The 19127-nt window shown below is 37.4% G+C and overlaps 1 protein-coding gene across 6 annotated transcripts in view; it reads left to right on the top strand.

Moving 5' to 3' along the window:
- The window catches only part of ATP11C (ATPase phospholipid transporting 11C), a 172053-nt gene that overhangs the window by 66730 nt on the left and 86196 nt on the right, over nucleotides 1-19127 (top strand). For 4 of the 6 annotated variants that reach the window (XM_057538291.1, XM_057538290.1, XM_057538286.1 and 1 more), the window contains exons 1-4: nucleotides 2490-2614; nucleotides 9360-9479; nucleotides 16694-16783; nucleotides 17555-17635. In XM_057538291.1, coding sequence (XP_057394274.1) covers nucleotides 2579-2614; nucleotides 9360-9479; nucleotides 16694-16783; nucleotides 17555-17635 — 327 coding nt within the window. In that variant the 5' untranslated portion in view covers nucleotides 2490-2578. Of the gene's footprint in view, nucleotides 1-2489; nucleotides 2615-9359; nucleotides 9480-16693; nucleotides 16784-17554; nucleotides 17636-19127 lie in introns of those variants that run through there. The other 2 variants (XM_057538288.1, XM_057538287.1) reach the window with 1 other exon arrangement.

The raw sequence follows: 19127 nt of genomic DNA, 5'->3' as shown, positions 1-19127 counted from the left end.
TTATTTACATACAAGCCATTATTTAATATCTATTTCATGTGCTCTTCTTTCTGTGCTCAGTGTTCTGAAGGTTATACATTATACTTCAAACATATTGCTCATTTTTAATGTTTCTTTTAAGCATGTTTTAGGGATAATTACAAACAGATCACCTGTTAAGTTTATAGCAGCACCCAGTGTTTATAGTGTACACCAGCTTGGAATCCAAAGCCTTGGGGGGAAAGTAGGGTGATTTAGAAACAATGTAAATAATTCCAGTACAGCTCCCAAATGACCATGTGCTCTGCCACAAAGGGAGAAATGAATTCCTAATTTTAGTCACATGGTGTCAGATCATCAGTTCCAAAGGCCTAATGGCATATGTTACGGACAACAGCCTTCAGGGGACTCTTTGAGTGGCCCTCACTTGCTTCCAGACACACCACCCATCAGCCTTCCTGGCCAACCCTGGTCCTCTTCATGAACGGTGTTTTCAACACCAAGTGCTCTCTGTCAGTGGGCCATAACTCAGCCTGCCCCCCTGGATAAGAGCAGCATCAGAGTTGGGTACGCCTCTTCTGTAGAGCCGGAAACTTTCTTGCTTTATTTATTTATTTTTTTTTGGATGTGTTGGGTCTTAGTTTCTGTGCAAGGGCTTTCTCCAGTTGCGGAGAGCGGGGGCCACTCTTCATCGCGGTGCGCGGGCCTCTCACTGTCGCGGCCTCTCTTGTTGCGGAGAACAAGCTCCAGACGCGCAGGCTCAGTAGTTGTGGCTCACGGGCCTAGTTGCTCCGCGGCATGTGGGATCTTCCCGGACCGGGGCACGAACCCGTGTCCCCTGCATTGGCAGGCAGACTCTCAACCACTGCGCCACCAGGGAAGCCCTCTTGCTTTAAATAAAACGCGTACACTTGAATTATGTGAGGCCACTGCCTGGTTCTGTGCTAGCCCAATTCCTGGAGTTTTAATATTCACGTAGTTGGTTACTGTCAGCAAGCGCCATCCTTTTTTCACCTGAATGAATAGTCTTTCACGTCCTTTAAAGTGATCCCTGGGTGTTTTGTTAATCCTACTATAAGCAGTCTTTTAAGTTACTTGACCTTTTCGGTTTTTTTGCTGTTAAGGAAATTGAGGTTCCCCGGGTCTCACATTGAAGAAAATATAGGTATCAATAGTATTTCCCAGGGTCATGTCTTTATTGCTTCTCCTGTTCCCTCCAAACCTTGCGCTAAAAGCCTTCACCTATAGGGAGGATGCCTTTTTCAAGAACAGACTTGTCTTTAGGACATAGTAATTTGAGCCAAGAAGTTGGCCACGATGTGGTTGAACGGAAGGGTAGAAATGTTTCACTGAAGAAGTGGCTACCTTTTGTGAGGCCCCTCCCCCTTGTTTTCTTTGCTTATTCAACTCAGCCATGTTCCACAATGGAAACTTGTTTTTTACCTACGTCTTTTGTTGGGGATATTTTTAAAAAAAACAGGTATAGCCTGGATGTGCTATTTAAACTAATCATAACTTGGACATTTTTTTCTAGCTAGTTTGCTTTCTGTGTGATGTTTAACAATTCCAGGGGGGAAAAATTGGATTCATTGGCTTCACTGGACATGCTCCAGCATGTATTTGAACTGCTAGACCTTTCTAGGAAACTTATTGTCACTTTTGTAATAACGGTGCTATCACTAAAATGGGAGATAAAACTCTGTTCAGGACATCAGACACCTCTTTTACAATATATTTTTTCTCCTAGCCAGAGTTTATCTCTTCTTATACTGTAATAAAAATCCTTCTCTGATGACCTAGAAAGATTTTTGGCTGAGAATTTGTCTCTTATATTGAAAAAGACATTTTTCACCCTAATAGCCAGTGGTTCTTTCCCTTGCCATTGTTAGGTATTACTGTTTGCTGGTGAGATAAAATTTTCCTACCTATGAGATCTCTAAAAAGTAGGAAAATCTTCCAGCCCTAAGGGATTTTGCCACAAAAACCATCTGCTTAGGTCTTATATATATTCGGTACACATTTTTGAAGCTTCAGTGTATGCTATGACCGATAATCTCTTACGGGGCGGGGGAGAGGGGGTTAGTGTATGACAGTGAACACCTAGATTATACCTCTTCCTGTTATACTGTTTACCTGCTTGGAAGTAAAAGTTCAATTGAACTTTCCTTAAAAGTTTGATTTTTAGCCTCACATCTTACATTGGTCCATTTATTATAGGCATGGGTCAGAAAAGAATTTACAAGATGAGGAGAAAATTCTGTGTGGTATAAGATACTAATGTTTTAAAATGATGATACTTCAAAATCAAAAGTTACAAAGGCAAATCAGGTCTTTGGAGAAGAGTAACAAAAAAGATGTCAAATGGCTTAATAATAGAGGCCAGGCCACCAGAGTGCTGCTTCAAAGTCTTAAAGGAGCAGACCAAGTCTTCTAGCACTTCCCTTGGACGTACACAAACTTGCCAGCCCCAACTGGCTGTCTTCCCAAATTCTGGGAAACTTTACAAGAATCACAGGGGTTGGTACAAGTAGCGTGAGAATCTGCAGCGTTCTGTCTGTGATTTAGCTGCCATTGTGTGAGCAAATTTTCGTGTGTCAGTATGGAGAGGGTCCCATCTTTCCCTCCTGCCTCTGAGGTTTGTGATCTGTATTTTATTCTGTTCTTTTTTTCAGCCAGGTTGGGCTTTGAGGTCCTGGGGCCTTCTTTATACTTGCTTTCTATTTGCATGTGTATTTTTATCCATTTCCTGAGGGCTGTGGTGAATGCGTGGCTGGCATGTCAGTCAGCCTCACTGTTGCTCCTATCCTTAGAAGTTACGTATCTCCCTATTTAGATTTTTAAAGTCTGGTAAGTGTTGGGAATGCAAGGTGGTGTGTAGATATGGGTAGTGAAAGTGAAAAGTAACTTCTGAGGCCTTTTAGACGTGTTCAGTTCATCTCGAGTTAAGTTTGCCTTAGGAGAGATACTTTTACCAAGGAAAGTGGAGTTCCTGAGCCCCAGCCTGAATTTTGAGAGTCTGAGATTACTTTCTATAAATGGAAGAATCTCTGAATCATTTAAAAAAATAATTCCTGTTAGACTCTTGAATCACTAAATTCTTAACAGCATTTTTGATCTGTCTACTCTCTATTAGCCATCCTGTGAGAAAGCTGCATTTCTTCTTTAGAGCCACATTTCTGTAGCCCTGAGGTCCTTGGGGGTGATGGCATGGTGGGGAGGGGGATCACAGTGGGAACACTTAGAATGGATTGTTCCTGGTGAAATTAAACTGCTCAGTGGATCACATTTAGATAATGATAGCCTCACTCTGAGCTTCCAGACATGGCATTGTTCTTATCCAAGTCCTCACGGTCACTGCTTTTTCCTCAGCATTGTGCTTGCTGATTTAGGTGTTTTTTGTGGTGCTTCATATCCATTTCCTATAGGAGTTTCTATTCAATTAAATGTGCTGCCATCGGGTAATGCCTGCCTAGAGACTATCTTCGTGTCTAGGGATGTACTTTGGATATTCAGTTGTGTTTTGATCAGGTGTTTGAGAGTTTCGGTTAATATAACCATAATTAAGCTTTAAAGGCAAGAAGACAAAATGCCCTGGCTCGGTCTTGCTTCACTACCTCTAGTAAAGGAGAGACAGCTTAATCGCTAAAGAAGATGCAGGAAAAGCAAAATCAGAAAAGTACAGTTTTTAAGACTCGTTTTAGAGTTATGACTGTAAATTACACATGAAGATTATTCTTCTTGGCTTGTTATAATGGGATGGGCTTAGAAACCTCAGCAATTTGACCACTGAATACATTATGGCAATTTTAACCAGGAAGCTTAATACACCGGAAATGTTGCCTGGCACTGTAGTGCTCTCCTCTCTGCACCCCGCCTTCCAACCTTAGTACAGAAATGCTGAAATTTTGATGAAATGCTCTTTCTTTCAATTTTGAGTTCTTTTGGCCTTTTAAAGACTGATTATAATGTTCAAAAATACTAGTGCTTTAGAGAAGAAAATAGCTTTGGGGCTGGGATGTGGAGAACAGTTTTAAATCATTGCCAAGTGTTCAGATTATTAATAAGGATTTTTTGTTCATTTTTGAGCAAATATAGTCGTCCCTCAGTATCTGCAGGGGATTGATTTCAGGACCCTCTGCAGATGTTTGAGTCCTATAAAACAGCATAGTATTTGCATATAACCTATGCATATCCTCCATATACTTTAAATCATCTCTAGATTACTTATAATACCTAGTATAATGTAAATGCTATGTAAGTAGTTTTTAGGTGCACGACAAATTCAAGTTTTGCTTTTTGGAATTTCTGGATCTCCCCCCCACCCCCAAAATATTTTCAATCTGGGCTTCCCTGGTGGCGCAGTGGTTGAGAATCTGCCTGCCAATGCATGGGACACGGGTTCGAGCCCTGGTCTGGGAAGATCCCACATGCCGCGGAGCGGCTGGGCCCAAAAATGTGTACCGAATATATATAAGACCTAATTGTGAGCCACAATTACTGAGCCTGCGCGTCTGGAGCCTGTGCTCCGCAACAGAGAGGCCGCAGCAGTGAGAGGCCCGTGCACTGCGATGAAGAGTGGCCCCCGCTTGCCACAACTAGAGAAAGCCCTCACACAGAAACGAAGACCCAACACAGCCATAAATAAATAAATAAATAAATAAAATTAAAAAAAAAAAAAAGTCGGTCTTATTAAAAAAAAAAAAATATTTTCAATCTGAAGTTGCTTGAATCCACAGATGTGGAACCCACCGATAAGGAGAGCTGTCCTCTTACTTGCTTTAGTCACTCACAAAGAGCAGTCTGATGATTAATAAAAGTAATGCTGTGATTGTTGGAGATGACATCGATGATTATTTGCTGTAACCCGAGTAGCTTTGCATGTTTTCAGGGCCTGTAATTTTCATTATCATTGATCTGAGTAATTGATGGGTATTAGCCACATGCAAAATGAGTACTGAAGGAGAATCTCATTTTGTGAGCAGCTTAAAATGGTCAGAGGGGTTGCTATTTGATGGTTATTTGTATTTTTTTATCCTTTGAAAAGCCAATTATTTAAACTACTTTAATTAAAAAGTGTAGGATTGTGGCTGGTGTACTAAAAACTTGTAGGATGTTAGTTAAGGTCAATCATTAATTCAAAGAGAGAGGTTCTGTAGCAGTCATTCTCAGCCCTGGCTACAAATTAGAATTGTCACCTGGGGAGCTTTGAGAAAAATTAAATTAAATATTAAATAAAAGACCCAGCCATTGGTCTAATGTTTAAAGACAACGTGTGACCAGACTTAAGAACCACTGATCTATGACTAAGTGATAAATTTAAGTCTGCCAACACCTGGAATGGATGGAGAGGTGAGCTCCGTTTCAGAACCTGTGCCAGCTTTCATAATGACAGTCTTGTATTAAGGTCTCAATTTTCCCTCAGTTCTTTTTGAGTCACTAGTCTATAGGCCATCAAGAAATGAATTATAATTCCAGCAGCTTTCTTTGTTTATGACTAGCGAAGGCATAGGATTTTAAGATGGTACTAGTTGACCATTCTGTTTAATTCTTATGATGCATAGAAGCTTTTACTTTCTATTAAAATGTTTTTATGTGTAATACATTTTCCTTATAATACTGTAAAATCCTTATTGTCCTGACTACTGTACCACTTATGAAATGTGATGCTGGGCAAGCTGCAAAAACTCTCTGTGCTTCCACTTTGGCTGCTGTTTATTTTTTTCTTTGCTGTTATCTGGGGCATGGGTATAATAAGAGTATCTACCTCATAGGGTAGCTGTAAGGATGTCTTGAGATACTGCGTATTAACCACTTAGAACACAAAATCAGTTCTCAGTAAATGTTAGCTGACATTATCGACGATTTTATTTCCCATTGGACCTAGCAAACTATCCATAAATGGTTCCTAAATAACTTAATGAGTTATCAGATCTATGCTATGACTCTTGTGTAAATAAACTACTTCTTAGAAAGTTTCTCGAAAAATATATTGCCTCAGATTAGCAGATGCAAACTATTATATACAGAATGGATAAACAAGTTCCTACTGTATAGTACAGGGAACTATATTCAATATCCTCTGATAAGCCATAATGGAAAAGAATATGAAAAAGAATGTATATATATGCATAACTGAATCACTTTGCTGTACAGCAGAAATTAACACAACATTGTAAGTCAACTATACTTCAATAAAGTAAATTAAGAAAAAAAAGATGGTACTGGTTGAATAACAGTACCATTTTACTCTGGTTTTTATTGAGAGACTATGATTTGGTATAAATTACTTTTTTAAAAAAACAATATTCAGTTTATAGTATGGAGGTATAATTCAAGAGTACAAAAGGGTGATTTTTATCATGAAGAAGAAAATTAAATTGATTTCTCTGTTAATTCATATACTATAAATACACTTTTAAATATTTTTCCACCCTTTTAATTGTAGTGTATGCTGTATCATTAAAATAGAATTGTTGCTAGCACATTTCAGTTTTAATAAATGCTGTTCCTAAGAATATTTGCATGGGAAGCACTTCAACACAGGATGGACTCCTAATGAATTAAAGTTCATTATGAGGTGGCAGGAATCATACACTCCCACTCCAGACTACACTGTGTGCCATCCAAGTGGGAATTTTTTTTTTTTAATAATTCGAACTTGGAGTTCCTCTCCCTTGGCTAAGGCACCTACATTATTCAAAATCACAGGAACTAAAACCACTGTTTTAACACTCTACGTCGGCAGCAAATGAAAAATTACAGTGAATTTACACATGTGTTCAGCTTTGCCATTTTTATGTGAACCAAGGAACGTTATACGGTTGCAGTAAATGCTACCAGAAATTGCGGGTTCATCAGATTTTTAGGCCAAAACAGGCATTGAAAAGTCATCTATTTCACCCCACTCCACCCCCAGTCCTCAGACAGCTCCAAACCCAAACCCACCTGAGCTGAGGAGACTTTGTCCTTTTTTGAAAAATCCTCAGGAGTGGACATTTTACAACTTCTCTTGGGTTCCCATTTCCACATCTAACAATGATCACTGCTGAGATCTCCCATCCCCCTCTCCCCCTCGCCAAACCTGCACAGCAATTTCAATCCATTTTCTCCAATTTAATGGAGATAGAGGTCACTTAAGCCTTACTTGAAATAGATCAGAGATAATATATGGGGGAAGGTCTTAGTAAAACTGTAAATGCTATGCAAATGCATGGAATTCATAAAAATATCATGTGCCTGAAAAATTGCCTTATGCTTGTTCCTTCCTTTTGTTCTTTGGAATGTTGTTATCTGCCACAGAAGAAAGTTGAAGACAATTCAGAATTGGGGAAGTGCTAGTTCAGTTTGGTTTTAAGTGGCCACTGTTAACTGAGGAGAACAATCTATATTGGCAGTGCAGGAAACATCCTGCTTCACTGATCTACCTCTTTTCCTCTTCCCTGTTTTCATTTGTTGAATGATCTGAGAACTGGCATGAAAGGTAGCTCTTCCTTATTTACTCTATAGCCACTTCTTGCTTGTGTGGAAAACTAAACAACCATGTGAATATTAAATTAAAGGATTTAAATTGTAGTGTGTGTATGGACTTGACAATTTCTGTACTTCAAATTGGTACATAATAGGTTCAGGTCTGTTGTAGAGACTACATTGGGACCGTAACTTGCAACAGAAAGCTAGGGTAGGGGAAGCAGAATAAAGTATACTTTTAAGCAGGTGTATTCACTTTCAGTTTACTTTTTGCAAAAAAGATATTATGGAAAATTTAGTGCTCTTATCAGTAAGCTGTGTCAGACCATGTATATTACAGTTGCAAACAAAGTCAGTCCCTGAATCAAAATGTATATAGTTACCATTCTGGTAAAGGTATTGTTTACTGGTTTCCAGGAACTGTTTGAAAATTTACCTGTTAATCACTGACCCTTAGCATGCGAAGGACCTGGTACAATCAGTTGTTCTAATGCCCTGTCTTGGGGCAGGGAGGTAAATAGCTAAGTTGTCCAGCATTGATAACTTACTGACTTTTTCCAGATTGCCATAGATTGAATGCTCCCTTAGCACATGCCAGGGTGGATTTCCAGAAGTTATCCTTTATATACAGGCTAAATCTCTCCTACTTCAATTTATCTCAGTTACTTTTCCATTGATTCCCTATGGATTTTGGAGGCAATACCCCACTAAATAATTATTTAATAAGCTTAAAATGAAAATGATGAGGCAAGAGGTCTTATCTGTATTTTAGGGTAATTCTTGTTCTTTTAATCTGAAAAATTATTTTCCCTATATCTATGTGAGGTACAAAAATTCAGACTGGAATACATCGAAACATAGTCATTTGGAGAACTTTGCAACCTCTAAGTAGTCTTGCTTAAAATGATTATTTTGGGAGTAGAGAGTAGTTGTATCTTTGACCTTTAAATAGATCATTGAAGGGAAATCTTTGTGGCTACATACTTTAAAACATTTTAGGTTGGAAATTATAATTATCTTTTTTTAAAAAAATAATGGAAATATATAAGTGGATATTGGTTTTTATCATACTTCCTTTTACTTAAAAAAATGGTTGTCTCAAACATGATAAAATAGTACCATCAAAAGAGACTATCCCAGATTTATATAAGAAGGTATATTATCCTGATTTAAGATAAGAAAACAGTGAAGCCTCAGTGAAATAAAAGGGTGAGGTAAAAATGGAGCTCAACCTTGCGACTTCTAGATTCAATGAACCTCTTTTTTAAAAATATAAAAGGGGCATTAGAGCTGTATTGTGTGAAATGGGACTTTTTGACAGTAGGCTCTGAGAGATCACAAAAGAATGTCTTTCTTTGTAAAGCCAAAGAATTACAACTTTTCATTGTAGAAATAGTTGATCATTCCATTCATAGAGGCAGCCATTCTATTCAGTATATTCCTGTGTATTTATAAGCAATTACTTTGTGTTTAGAGCATTCTGCTGTCTAGTAAGGAAATTGACAAAGGTTGTCCTCAATAGTTGTTGTATAATAAAATAAATATTCCCAATCTGACCTTTCCTAAGTTAGTATGTTGCTGGGATAGTGATGGTTGAGACTCTGTGGATGAAAGAAAAATGACTGGCAGTAAAAATACTGTTTCTCTAGGATACTTACTTCAATTTAAACATTTAGAATTGCAATGTTGGCCTCAGAGCAGTTGGCTCAAACAAAACTTTTACTAATAATCTTCACTAAGTCAGCAACTAAGAGCTTAGTGGAGTTTGAATTTCCTAACAAGGTTTTCTCCTCTCCCCCTACTACTCTCTCTCTCTAGACAATAGCCAAACATGTTAAGACAAGAATTCTGAGCTTGGTAGAAGCATGGAGAAATGTGATGAAAAACTGACTTTTCCTCTTTCTCTTGGTCAGTGTGCTGGAGAAGAGAAACGAGTTGGTACACGCACAGTATTTGTTGGCAATCATCCAGTTTCAGAAACAGAAGCATACATTGCACAAAAATTTTGTGATAATAGAATAGTCTCATCTAAGGTAAGTTGTTTTTTAACTCAATAGATGTTCATATAGTGAGCCAGATAATACTTATTTTTATATTTGCTGGAAGCTGGTACATTTATATATGCATACCTGGATGTGCACTTATACCAATCATAGACGAACTGTGATAATTATTCCACCAAAAGGCAGTTTTTTTAAAAGCATCTCTTTGTCTTGTTACAGCTGAAAGATCATTTACTTGCCCTCCACTATGATTCACATTGCCTGTTGATTATATGTATGACTTTAAGTCTTAAAGTGTGCTAAAAGTGGAATTATTTACTTGCCCAGAGCTTTCTGAATTGCCCTTAAGTGGACGGACTGGGTTGTAAATAATTTACATTCTTCTGGAGGGTGTTATCTTAGAATGACATTTGTGTCTCTTTCTATTCCATTGCAGAGCTTCTCAAGCACACTCCTGGGTCCTAACGGGTACATGCTGTTCTGTACACTGCTTAAACAGTTGAGGGTTCAATCACTGTAGCTGTGTTACCATTTGAATAATCATCTTACTTTAGCACTGTGTAATACTAAAAGGAGTGGCCTGAAAGTCTGAAGACCTGTTTAAATCCTGGCCTGATCATTTACTAGCTGTGTGACTTTGGCCAAATTAATCTCTCAGTCTGAATGTCCTCATTAGTGAAATAGAGCTTATGTGATAGCGTTCTTTGTAGATCCTAGTACCCAGTAGTCATCATTCTACAAGTATTAGTTTGCTTATCTTTATCTTTACCTTTGACTGACTAGGTTAGGTGCTAGGTGCTAGATTGCTGGCCCAGATCTTGATAATTTTCCTCACTTCCTAATGCAACTTGGTAAGGTAGATCTCACATGTTGGTGACAGTTGGTTCACTGCATGTTGTCAAACAGCGACGACCTGAAACACAAAATTATGCCCTTCCTTTGCAAACTTAACATTTTGGTTTTCAAACGTACATGTGATTTCTCTTTGGGTAGTGATATAATACAGACACGGGGTGGGGGAAGGGTAAACTGGGACAAAGTGAGAGAGTTGTATGGGCATATATACACTACCAAATGTAAAATAGATAGCTAGTGGGAAGCAGCCGCATAGCACAGGGAGATCAGCTCGGTGCTTTGTGACCACCTAGAGGAGTGGGATAGGGAGGGTGGGAGGGAGACGCAAGAGGGAGGAGACATGGGGATATATGTATATGTATAGCTGATTCACTTTGTTATAAAGCAGAAACTAACACACCATTGTAAAGCAATTATACTCCAATAAAGATGTTAAAAAAAATACAGACAGATTATGCTTAGCTGGGAGAGTAACATGTAAAATGCGGACAGAATGAATGAAAACTATATTGCCTAATGAGCAGATCTATTGGGCTATAGAACACTGAGTGTATTTGGATAAAATGTCTGTTTCCTGTTAATCTTTAACCTTATGGCAGAAATTTGTCCTCAGCTAGAAGTTTCCATACCTGTGCCCAAGATAGTGAATAGTTCTTTCACTGAAAATTGTGACTCACCCTGTAGTATTCAAGAAAACAATCAATAGTAGTCCTTTGGCTCAGAATCATAGACTTATAGAACTGCAACATCATAAGAGATCCTTTTGTTCAACTCGCTGATTTTACAGATGGAGAAAGCAAACCCACAGAAATTAAGTTAGTGACATGGTCACGAAGCAGAGTTAGTGATAAAGCCAGGGGCAGAACTGCTTTATAAGGTCTAGTGGCTCTGAATAAAGAGCTGTTTTCACATCGTTTTGCAATTTGGGCTCCTCCCTCAGTTTTCTCTCTCCTTTTGTATCAAGTGAAATATAAAATACTTTCTAGGGGATTATTGTTTCCTATAGTGTTTTATGGGGAAGATGGTAAAGTGACACACCGATAGTAAAGTGACTTTTCACTGAACTAGTGATAATTGATTTGTTGTAATATACCATGAATTTTTACATATTAAAAGAACATATAAGACTCAGTTAATTCTCAACTCTTTTTGTTTAATAGAATATTTAATAGAATAGACTATTTTTCATATTTTATTTAACTTCAGTTTTGCCAATACGCAAAACAATGCAATAGGATATTTTTTTAAATAGTCGGGAATTCATGGGCAAATATAAATTATTTCTAAACAGATCTGCCTATACAGTATATATGTATGTGTTTTAGAAACCAGAATAAAGAAGTGAACGTTTCTACATTGATCGACTAACACATCTCTTTTTTTCTCTGTAAATATTTTATATTTACAGTTTGTCTAGTTAACTGCGTATTAGCTGATCTATTTTTCGTAACAGCTCTAGAGCAGAAAAAGAGGAATTGACAGTATACTAACTTCACAAAAAGAATGAAATTTTAGTACAATGAATAGTTATAAGAAAACAGCGTATAGTGTAGTGGTAAAGAGCTTCACCCTTACAGACAGAAGACCTGGGTTTGAAGTTAAAGTGAGTCATATAACCTTCCTGTGTCCCAATTTTCTTATCTGTAAAATGGGGGTATTAACTACTTAGCTCATAGGATTGTGATAAGACTGAAATAAAGTAATCCACAGAAAGCATTTAAGCACTGTGCTTGGCATGTAGTAACAACTCAGTAGATGGTAGCTGCTATTGTTATTTATGTTTCTGTGATTATTATTATTATTACTGCAGTCCTGAGCAGTACTCATGATTTCCTCAGTCTCCTGTGTTCAAATGTGTGGAGTGATCTCTCTTGAAAAGAGGCCTTCAGGTCCAGTCTGGAGAGAAAAAGAGTTTCATAATTTGACTTTGTCTTCCTCACATTGCCATTTGGCTGATTGTATTTGCACCAGAATCTTTTAATTGAGGAAATGTGTAATTTATAGAATATGTTAGCTGCCTTCCAACTATGTAGCAAGTGTTGATTTCCTTTCTAAACCATTCAGTAATAAAAATAACTTTCTCTTAATTGGGTGCTTTTTGTTTGTTTGTCTACAAATGACATCAGTAATGTAATATCATTGGGAATAAGTCCTGTTAATACGAGGAACACTGAAGATAAACACTTTGATAAAAATTTGTTTTTATTTACTTATAAAATTAGTGTCCTTTTCTTCTTTTGGGAACACAAACACTTTCTTTAGAAAAACTTGCTCTCTTTGGCCTTCCTACTTTAGAACACTCTGCAGGGACTTTGGGAATCATCAGAATTTTATAGCTGGTACAAAACTTGGAAATCCCCTTCTGTAGCAAAAGGAGCTAGATCTTTAAGATCTTTAGCTTCCATCTTATTTCTCTGTTCTACATTTTTTTTCCTTTAAAAATCCTGAGCCTCATCTTGAAGGCCCTTCAGTGGGATAAGAATCAGGGAGCTCCACCTAGCTCTTTGAAGCTATGCCCAAGGTTAAACTTACTCCTATGTGAAAGAATGTCTTAAAGTTTCAAGCCTAAAATTACACTAGCATTTTCCCTCATTTTAAAAGTCAGAACCATCAGTAGAATTTATTAGACATGTCTTTGCATCTTATCGAACTCCCTGAAGGTGCCTTTTTAGCTAAAGTTACTAAATCCTACTGCAGTACTGTCTTGGTAACTCCTTTTGCTGTTCTAAATTTATGCTAGAAAGAGTGATACTTTAAAAATGAGAAAGTTCTGCTTGACATCGGTAATGAAAATGGAAGTAGACTGCTGTGATGCTCAAAATTGGATTTAATGCCTACATCAAGGAGAGTTGATAATAAAGTGGATACAGTCATTTAGCAAAGTGAACAGTTATTCAAGCTACAGCTCTGCTTATTTACAACCGGGTGCTTATTTACAACTAATCTTCAAGTTTAGTGATTTTGTTCCATCACATCCAAATCCCAGTAGTTAGAAAAGTCAGTGCTCCTTCTGCTAGCCCCTTCACAATTGGTTGTTAACTTTGTTATTTTAACTAGTTACTACTTCGTTTTTTAGCTGCTCCCCTGTTTTCTCGTGATACACAGAAATATTAGAACAAGTTATTTGGAGCTTTAGCTTCCCCATCAGCATTTTTAAGGCTAAATTGGAAAATTTTTGGACTTTGGGTACAAACAAGTAATGTTCTAAAGCCTCCTTTTGTTTAAATTTTTCAATTTAATAGACTTTCAAAACTGAGGTTCATTTCATACTCCCTCCTTTAAATTAGGAAAGTTATTTATCAAAGTTATATGGTTTTGATTTCAAATTAAATTAGGTGATAGATGTGTGAGGGGTGACCCACAGTTTTTTCACATCAGAGGCCACATTTGTGTACCAATTATTTAATTCACTATAGAGAAGATGAAAAAATGCATTGCATATACTTGGAAAGCTGGCATTTTTCTGTAGAAACTTTTAAAGCATGTTCTAAATGTCACGGTTGCTTTTTAAGTTTATGGTTGCACATTAAGATAGTATAGAAATCCACTTACTGACTTCTCTGAGCAAGAACTGACTTATGACCAAAAAAAAAATCTCCATTTTCATCATTGTGTATGAAACAAATGCTGTAAACATCTTATTCCTGTGAGTTAACATTGTTTTTGGTTTGTAGCAACTGACTAAGTCTGAGAGTCCACTTTTTAGGTAAACAAGTCAATTTGAACTTGGTAACTTGGTATTAATGTGGCTTTAATTCAATTTCAGTTTTAATTAGAAAACTCTTTTCTTAGTCTGCATCTAGACTAAAGTTCATTCTTTATCTCACAAACAGTGGGAAATAAATGAAGCTTTTAGGCAGGGAGAGGTCATGTGAACAGAACCACATTTTGAAAAGGTCATTCTCATTGGTTTGTGGAAAATGGAATGGAAGGGAACAAAAGTGGAGGCAAGGAGTCCATTTAGGAGGCCAGTGCAGTAATCCAGGTAAGAGATGATGGCTTGGACAACGGTGGTAGCAAATACGGAAAGATGTCCCAGAGATATATAGGAAGCAAAAATAGCAGGACTGGTAAGGAATTTCTTGTAACCGGTGGTTAAAGGTGTCTTCCAAGTATCTGAATAACATGGCTGAGTAGATGTTCTTGTCATTCACTGAAATAGGACATCCTGAAAGAGAACTAGATTTGAGGAACAGAGAGAGGATCATGGGTTCAATCTCCTTTTACATGGCTCTGTGCCTTCTTGCATTGGGTTCTTTACCATGTAAACTCCCTCTAATCTTTCAAGGCTCAGTTCAGAAGTCACCTGCTCTTTGAAGCCTTCTCAAGCTTCTCCTGGGTAGGAAAAAAATCATAACTTCTACTGTATCCCCATAGCATTTTGCTCATGCTAGTTTTATGACATTTACCACATTAAATTGAGTGAATACATGATTGTCTTTTTGACTATAACATAAATTCCTTCTGGGTAGAAAAGCCATATCTTGATCTTTATTGCGCCTGCTAAAATCTTTGTTATCTGGACCACTGCCTGGCACACAGTAGGTGCTTGCTGAATTGAACTGAAATGCACTGCACACCAAGTGGGATGACTCTTGTGAGCATAATCTAGTTCTAGTTTTACTAGAAAACTGCATTGAAATAATGTATGCTATATTGCATTTGTATTATAATAAAGAGATGAGAGGTTGAATTTGCTTTTTAGTTAGAGCAGTGGAGGAAATAGCCAAAACACAGGTTTTAATCAAAATTTCTTGTATGCCTTCTACATGCTGAACACTGTTGTAGGTACAGAAGGGAAGTGATCTTATGATATGTATGATATGCTCCCTGACCTCTTAGCAGTTCATGACCTGATATAGGAAAGAAGAGGGCATGTTGCAATAGTTTCCTATAAAGAGAATAACCAGAGTTCCTCAAGGAAGCAGTTCCTTTAGTGAAACACAGGTAAACAAACAGTGGGGGCCTGGAAACAGCAACAAAAAATGTTCTCTTTCAATGTGTTAACACCCCACAGAGGACTCTAACAGTCCCTAATGTTTGTTTGTTTAATTAAAAACCCTTTACTTAAGGAACAGAAGGTCAACAAGCTAGAAGCTCAGCTGTTAGCCTGTTGTTGGAGTTTAGTTTGTTGTTTTAGAAAATTGACCTTCAGTTATCGGGACAGTTAAGTGCTGATCTGAACTACGGCTGCTTCAAAGTGACTGGATCTGTGGTTTTGATCCCTTTTATTTTTGGTCACAAGCTGCCTTGGGAATCTGAAAACTGTGGACTCTCTTCTCCCAAGTGATACGCATCCACACACAATTATGCACTTCATTTTGAATGGGCTTCCCTGAGGCACTTCTGTGAACCCTGGGGGAAGAACCTTCTAGGTTAGTGGAACCTTGAGCCCATACACCTTTTAAAGAGAGGTTAGTAGTAAATCCCCATCTGTCGTATCATGCTCTACAACTTTGGCTTTTTCAGTCACCTTACCTAATATAATGGACATTTTCTCACATATGGAGACCATTCAAGTATAAATTTAGATCTTTAGGTTAAGAAACATTTCTTTCTTTCTGGTTTCTGGTCTTCTTTATTAAGACATCTAGAAAATCCAACTACTGGTGACTTTAAAATTACCTAGTCCTTGAGCTTAAGGTATCAGTGAGAAGGTCTTTGTGATTTGACAGATGGCCCAAGAGTTTTCTCCACCTGCCCATGTACAATTTAGCATTGAAACCTTTACCTATTACCAGTTACCAAAGCGCAGGGTGGTGTGTTGTTGATTAAAATGAAAGCCCTCTATGACCCAAGGTTATGTGTACACCTCAGCTGTCACAGAGGTGGGAAGCGGTGATAGGGACAGAATTATACTTGTGATGATGATCAAGATTCCAGAGGTTAGCTCAGCCAAAGGAATTAATTAAATTAGTACATTCACTCATCCAACTAATTTATTGTCTACTTTATGTCAGGCATTGTGCTAGGTGTTGGAGAAAAAGTAATAAAAAGACAGATGAGGTCTGCCCTTATAGATCTCATTGCCTATTGAGGGAGGAACTTTAATTAAATTATGCACACATATAATTATTCACTGAAACGAGTGTTATCAGAGAAGTATAGGATGATATGAGAGCAGATAACAGGGAACCTAATTTAGATCGGGTCGGGGAAAGCAAAGCTGTGGGACTAGATGGCCCAATTGGAATGCTCCAAGTGAAAACTTCACTCCTGAAAAGAATGTTTATATACTCTACCTCTAAGTACACGCTTATTCATATGTATGAGGTTTGGGTTTTAACATGCTTTCAAAGTGTTGTGATAATTTGGAATCATGAGTCATTATCATTAGTATTTTTCAAGTTTCCTTTCTAATAATCTTTTTTTTTCTTCTCCCCTTACAGTATACACTTTGGAATTTCCTCCCAAAGAATCTGTTTGAACAGTTTAGAAGAATTGCAAATTTTTATTTTCTCATCATTTTCCTTGTACAGGTAAGAGCTCCATTAGAAACTTAATTTCCTTAACCAAGTTTCAATCCATTTCTAACCTTAAAATGCCCTGTGATTAAAAAGTTGTTTCAGGGCTTATTATAATAAGACTTGTTAAAGTACTAATATTATATTTTAAGATACATATGATTTTACATATTTCTAAAGTAGCTCTTTTACTAGAAAACTCTAGTAAAACATCTAGACTAGTCTGCATCTCATACCACATGCTCTCTTGCCGCTGGCTTCCTTTATTTTCTTACAGGTGCCACATGCCCTCCTACCATAGAGACTTCCTATACACCCTTCACTGCACCTGGAAGGCCCTCCCTTCCATCTAGTTAACTTCTATTTACTCTTCAAATCTCAGTGTCTCACTTGTTTTAATGTCTGGTTTTCATTGTAAGCTGCCAGCTCTATGAGGGCAGGGACTTTTCTCCATCTTATTTAAAATAAAGCAGCATCTCTAGAGCCTGGCTGATAATAGCACAGAGGCTGACAGAATGGTGCTCAACAAATAGATGGTAAATGAATGGATGTATTTCAGTCAAGGGGTTAGTTCAAGCTGGGATGAAAACTAAGCCTAAATTTAGAACTATTTTCTTAAACTAACAGCTATGTGGATTGCTTTTGTTTTAATGAAAGTTAACATTCACCCTGCTACCGGAATATGTTTTGTCTGCCTTTCTGTCTGAAATGTTTGTAGCATGTAAGTGCTGCATATGAGTTAATGGCTTATTTTCATTTTACTTTCAATTTAATTTCTTTACCTAGGTCACAGTAGACACACCAACTAGCCCAGTTACCAGTGGACTTCCACTTTTCTTTGTTATAACTGTTACAGCCATCAAACAGGTAAATTTCTAATTTACAATTATAATTGCATTTCAGTGCTGTCTGATTTGAATTTCATTGTCAAAGGTTCTTTTTCACATTTATATAAAGTGGGTATCCTTGATGAATTTAGTTTATATTTGGTTCTTATTGAAAACACATGAAAATGATTGTAAGGTGCATCTTTAATTTCTTTGCTCCTTTCCTCCTATTTGTGTGTCTGTGGGGGGGGGGGAACGGAATGTAACCCTAAAAGGAGAGTAAGTAGAAGGTGCAGCTCAGTGGGGAAGTGTGAGGTGAATTTTTAATGTGCATTACATTTTTCAATGTGCTATATCTGTCTGAAAAATTCCCATTCTTGTGGACTTTTTAAATTGCTGCCTATAGCAAAGAACTCAAGAGCATACTTGAGTTTCTTACTTTAATTTTGTTGTCTTTCCTGATGCTGCTGAAGGGGGTCGTGGGTAGAAGAGACTTTTATTCTTGTTTCTTGTCAAAGTTCATACCTGTCACGGTTTATGATAGTGCCTTCAAAAAATTCCAGATGAAATTGAAAATGGAAACAGGAAACTGGAGGTGAAGGGGTGGGTTAGCAATGTTTATCATGTAATCGGAGAGTCCATAGGACCTGACAGGTTACAAGGATACTTTTAGACAGTACTTATCAAAAGTACTTTAAAAAGTATCCCCCAAAACTTCCCAACTGTTTGCTTAACAATATTGGGAACATGGTTATCTTTCCTCTTGGGGTTATCTGGTCTTCTATCTTGCTTACCAGGAACTGCAAGAATATTTTATCAAGTGTTTGGTTGCTAAATAAAGACTTTTGGAATGTTATTTCCTTAGGCTGTTAGGATTATTTTCTTTAACATCATAGAATTTCTGGTTCCAAGAATAGCCTGTATGGTTTTCAAAAGCTATTACTGATTCAGTTTACTCCCAGTACTAGTTCATGTTGGGGCCTTTCTTTCCTCACTGACATCACAGAAAGTACCATATGAAGTGATAGCCTAGCATTGCCATAAAGAAGGACAGAAGAGGAATGAATATATAGCAGCTGAGAAAAAAAAGGGAAGGCGAGCAAGAGATTTTTCACACAGTTAGATTTGAAAAGGTACACTCATTATTATAAAGAAAAAAAGCAAAGTGATGTAAAAAAAGAAGGAGATCATGCTAAAACAAATGAACGTCCTCCATCCTTAGTTCTTTTGGCTTAAATTTACTCTAGACCAAATGAAGCCCGAAGGAAAATGAACTCTGATTACTTCTAACTCTACAAAATGAACAACAATTTGTATTTTCTTTTGTCACCAAGTCAGTGGAGAAGTTTAACCATCGTTCTCTAAAACAACAGTTTTAGGTAGATACTGTTCCAAAATAATCCTCCTTGCCTTTTCTATTCTCTGTCCCTGGGGAGGAATTATATTTCCTCAGAGATGATCACTCCAACAGTCTACTATACAAGAGCATATTTAAGTGATTCGGTCTATAAGAAAATAAAACTTTTTTCAAA

Source organism: Balaenoptera acutorostrata, chromosome X, assembly GCF_949987535.1.
Source record: "Balaenoptera acutorostrata chromosome X, mBalAcu1.1, whole genome shotgun sequence".
Taxonomy (NCBI): Eukaryota; Metazoa; Chordata; class Mammalia; order Artiodactyla; family Balaenopteridae; genus Balaenoptera; species Balaenoptera acutorostrata.
Note: the sequence above shows the minus strand (reverse complement) of the source record. Positions and strands in the feature narration are given on the sequence as shown.